The sequence below is a fragment of the Gekko japonicus genome, unplaced genomic scaffold (assembly GCF_001447785.1).
Source record: "Gekko japonicus isolate JY-2015 unplaced genomic scaffold, Gekko_japonicus_V1.1 scaffold990, whole genome shotgun sequence".
Classification (NCBI taxonomy): Eukaryota; Metazoa; Chordata; class Lepidosauria; order Squamata; family Gekkonidae; genus Gekko; species Gekko japonicus.
The window spans coordinates 343,081-347,427 of NW_015175385.1; the positions used below are offsets into that span (position 1 = coordinate 343,081).

Genomic DNA, 4,347 nt, shown 5'->3' on the forward strand with positions numbered 1-4,347 from the left:
CCCCCCCAATAGCTAGCAATCCAAAACAGTCCAGTGAAGCCTGAGCGGTGGGTGTTGCCTTCTGACACACTTCCGGTGATGTCAGGGGGTGTGGCATATGCAAATAAGTTATGCCAATGAGCTCCTGCACCTCTTTTTCTACGAAATGACCCCTGGTGTTGAGTAAGAATCCACGTACTAAATTACAGCATGTGCCATACTGAGCCTGGTACTTAAATGCTTATTAAGAAGCCTTATATTTGCACTGAATTTACTCTGCTTCTTTCTTTCAGGTATCAAAAGATGATCGCAGTGATGTGGAGAGTAGCTCTGATGAGGAAGATGCAACTTCAAACAGTAGAAAAGGAATCCATAGCACTTCAAGCAATGGCGCCAATCGGATTAATGGTCACATAAGTAGTGGCCAATAGGCAGACAAGGAATAAAGCTGGGGGCAGGGGAAGCCTCCAGAAAATAGAGACTTGTGTTCAAATTTCTAGATATGCTGAACTCCACATTCTAAAGAAGTCTTTAATCAAGCTTGCCCCTTCGTCTCCAACTCCTCCAGCAAACCTAAAACTGGCACAAACACAGCCAATGTTGCACGGAAGGGATCAAGCTGATTTTTAGTGCAAAACTTACTTCCAGTTTCCCTTTTTAAAGACAAGTCATTTTGTATTTAATAGTGTCCCACTTAAATATTATTTGTTGAAGTGTGTGTTTGTGTGTGTGTGAGAGAGAGAGAAGGAGAGGGGCTGTGGGTTTGTGTTTTTGATCAACTCAAGTTTTGAGGGGAAAATGTTTGGAGTGGGCCTACGGAGGCCTGGATCTCCAGCAGTTTCAGTCTGCTGCTTCTTTAATGCACTCCATAATCTTTTGACAGTGTGATCTATCTTATTTTACAGCAACAGAGGTAAAAGTTGTGTCCTGTCAAGTCTAGGCTGTTAATGCCGCTAGGCACAGCAACCAGGTGGCTGTGATAGAGCCAGATGAACTCAAGGAGTCACTAATAATCATTGGGCTGTGATGTGCTAAGAAAGTTATGTCTGCCTGTTTTGGGGTGGGAGCTGGACCAAGCTTGCAGTAGTTACTTTAAAAAAGTAAGCATCTACAAAGTCTTTACTGTAGTTGAAATCTCCAGCATACAAATCCTGGGGATGTGAAAGGCACATAGGAGCTACAGCAGCAGTGTATAGATCTCTTTGCTTGGGTAGCAGGCATGGATGATCTGGAATCCATTGTTGACTTTTCCATAGAGGCAATTTGTAAAGTCACATACATTTTCAAGAGACAAGTTTGTGTCCTGCACCTGCTTCAGTGAGATGCCACTGGGATGGAGAGGTCGCTACACAAGGGCTCTGTGTCCTCCCCCCACTCCCTTTTTACTGTAAGGTACTTCAGGGGAGAGGGAAGACAGAAGTAGTAGCCAGGACTTTGAAAATTTCTTGAGTTATTATTTTATACTATTGTTTACTCTGTGATTAAAAAACCTACTTAAACAACATGTTCTGGAAATATTGCTTTACAAACTCATCTGCGTTCTACACTCCGCTGTATTTGTTAACCTGGTTAGCATTGCCATTGCAATGATATACGATGGGCTTACAATATGGACTCTGCAAAGTGAGTAGTATGTTGTTGGTGGATCAGAAGGCGCTACTGCTGAGACAGTCCCAGCTAAAGTCTTATCCCACCATGGACAGTGTGCATGTACACACACACACACACACACGATGCTGGTTTTCACAAATAGCTCCAGTACGTGAACCTCACCCTCCTGCTGTATTCTCCCTCAGATCATGTAAGAGTTGCCATCACATGTTGTTCATAGTCTTATCCTATGCTTAGTTCAAGAGTTAGCAGCCAGCTTGTGTTTATTTAGATCTTTTATGAACTCGGTGAAGGTGGGGTTCTTATTTTTCACATCATATGAAGTACTAAACCCCAAAAATTTGAGCCAAAAGATGCCAACTGCTCTTTTATGGTACTATTACAGTGCCACCAAATCATTCTGGGTCTGAGTCCAATTTAGGGTAAACAGCTACACATCTCTGAACTTATTCAGAAGGTGATCACAGCACTCCTCTTTTCTGAACCTCATGTAAATGTCTTGCTTAGGGGGAAACTAGATGTGATAGGTCAATCTGTGACCACAGGTGCAATTTTTGAGAACTTAGCCATTTAAAATTGCTGCTGTCAGTAGCAAGAGATGATCTCGTTTCCCCTTCTGTATCTTTAGAGGTGCTCAAACAGACATGGAGAGGAAAAGAAGATACCCTTTTGCTGCTGCACTGAGGGCTCAATCAGGAGGCCCTCAGGGCAGTGTTTAAATGGCTACATTCTCCTCTAAAATGGTATTGGTGACCAGAGGTTGGACCTGTGGCCAACGTCACATCTGGTTTGGCCCTTAGTCTGCTTCCCTGTCTATGGTGTTTTGATACAGAAACAGCCTAGGCTGGAAATAACATCTAGATAGTGGCTTGGATCCATCAATACACAAACAGGAACAAACTTAAAGCAGTTTCGTGTATGCAAGATTGTGTATTTTTCTCTCCATATATTATGGTGCCCAGACATTGTGCATTATATTGCACAAGCAGAAGCACAATTCAGGATACAGTAAGTCTGACTTAGCACAAGTGGCTACTGGGGTCTTTTTCTTGTATTTCCCCTTGTGCAAGAACTATATACCACAAGCAAAAAAATTGTGCTGGATCCAATCCATCTGTATTTTTAAAGGTCATCTGTTTTATGTGGGAAATATCCCAAGTTTCCTCTTGCTTCTTGTTTGACCTCCATTTAATAAAGCTTACTTTCCTGAATCTTGAAGAAATGTACGTATATCTTCATTGACAGTAGTTTTACAGTGGTTAAGTTGTAATAAGAGCACCTTTTTAAAGTTTAGAGGTAAGCTGATGGCTCTCTGAAGGATAGTAATACTTGTAAAGGGATGTTCACAAGGCTTAGAGGCAAATGGAGCAAAATAGTACAAGTGTGGTTGCCATGCATCTCATTCTTTCCTCTTGTCTACTACAACATGTTTGGGCATCTCATCACCTCTCCAATGGTAGGAATACTTTGTCATGACACAAGTCAAATTCTAGATGCTGCAGGAAAAAGTAGATATACATTGGCTATGCATTTACCATAACTCCTCACTCAGCAGGAGCTGCCTTCTTCCTATTAAGATCATAAACAAAAGCAGTAACATCCAGTCAAACCTATTATAGATGGGATTAGACTCAATATCTAACCTTCCAGCATTGCGTACTCTTGTTCCTTCGATTCTGTAATGAAAGATTTACCAGATGCTGCTTGCTATATAACAGTGTGTCATGATCTGTACAGGACTAGGAGCAAGGCCTAGTGCAGCCTGGTCCCAGGAGAGACCAGTGTGGGAGTGGAAAGTAGACAGCCTACAATCCCCATAATGCTTAGAGAGGGTTATAGCCAATCAGTTTCCAGAGATTGTGAGTAGATTCTGACTTACGCTCTTAACTGTGAAAAACGGTGTTCTTTGCTCTTCTGCAGTCTTGTCTCACAGAGGGGACAGTCTGGTCTGATGAGAAAGATCCCGGCAGGAGTCCTGGTATAAGAGGGCTGTGGGCCTCGAAATAGTAACCAGTTAAGTGAACTAGGAAGTCATGTTAGATTCATTTGTTTTTCCTATAAACACTGTTTCTTATTTTAAAGCACCTTGTCTTGTTTCCTTGCCCCAGTACTGTGTTAATAAACCATTTTGTTTAATTGTTCGCCGCCTCGTCATCACGCCTATGTTCTCAGCTTAAAAAGGGGCAAGTTGGATGGGCTTGGGAGGGTACTCTGGGCCTTCTCAAGGGACCCGAAGTCCAGATTGGTGGTAGTGGAAGGTGGCGACCCCTTCCACCATGACACGGTGCTATAAAGCAACATTCCTATATACAACTACTAAAAAGTACAAAATCTTTGTTAAAAGTTGGCCATTATGTCACATTTCTAGCCAATTCCTTCACCAGCTGCAGCTTGAGGAGAGTGACAGCAAAAGATGAACAATTCTAAGCTGTTTAATCTGAAATTATTTAATAGGAGCATATTCTCAAAAGTATTTACTTCTGCCATTTTTTTTTTCATGTAGCTTGAAAAAGTTACTAGAAGGATGCTGTAGAAGCCGCACAGATTATCACCCGGACATGTACATTTTTCTTCAAAACAAATGTTTCAAACACTTTTACTATTTTAAAAGGGGTAGAGGGGTAGGAATTAAGTGTACTACAGCTAGAGTTGCCACCTATTCCGACTGATCTCCAGAGGATTGAGATCAGTTCTAGAGAAAATGGCTCCTTTGGAGGGTGGACTCTATGGCATACCCTGCTGAAGTCCTGCCCCTCA

At 42.1% G+C, this 4,347-nt stretch overlaps 1 protein-coding gene across 1 annotated transcript in view; it reads left to right on the forward strand.

Annotated features, from left to right (window-relative positions):
• Window positions 1-1,115, forward strand: part of CERS5 (ceramide synthase 5) — a 69,815-nt gene extending 68,700 nt beyond the window's left edge. The window contains exon 10 of the mRNA XM_015425624.1: window positions 273-1,115. Within this exon, the coding sequence (XP_015281110.1) occupies window positions 273-410 (138 nt within the window). The 3' untranslated portion in view covers window positions 411-1,115. The remainder of the gene's footprint in view (window positions 1-272) is intronic.
• Window positions 1,116-4,347: the final 3,232 nt, after the last annotated feature.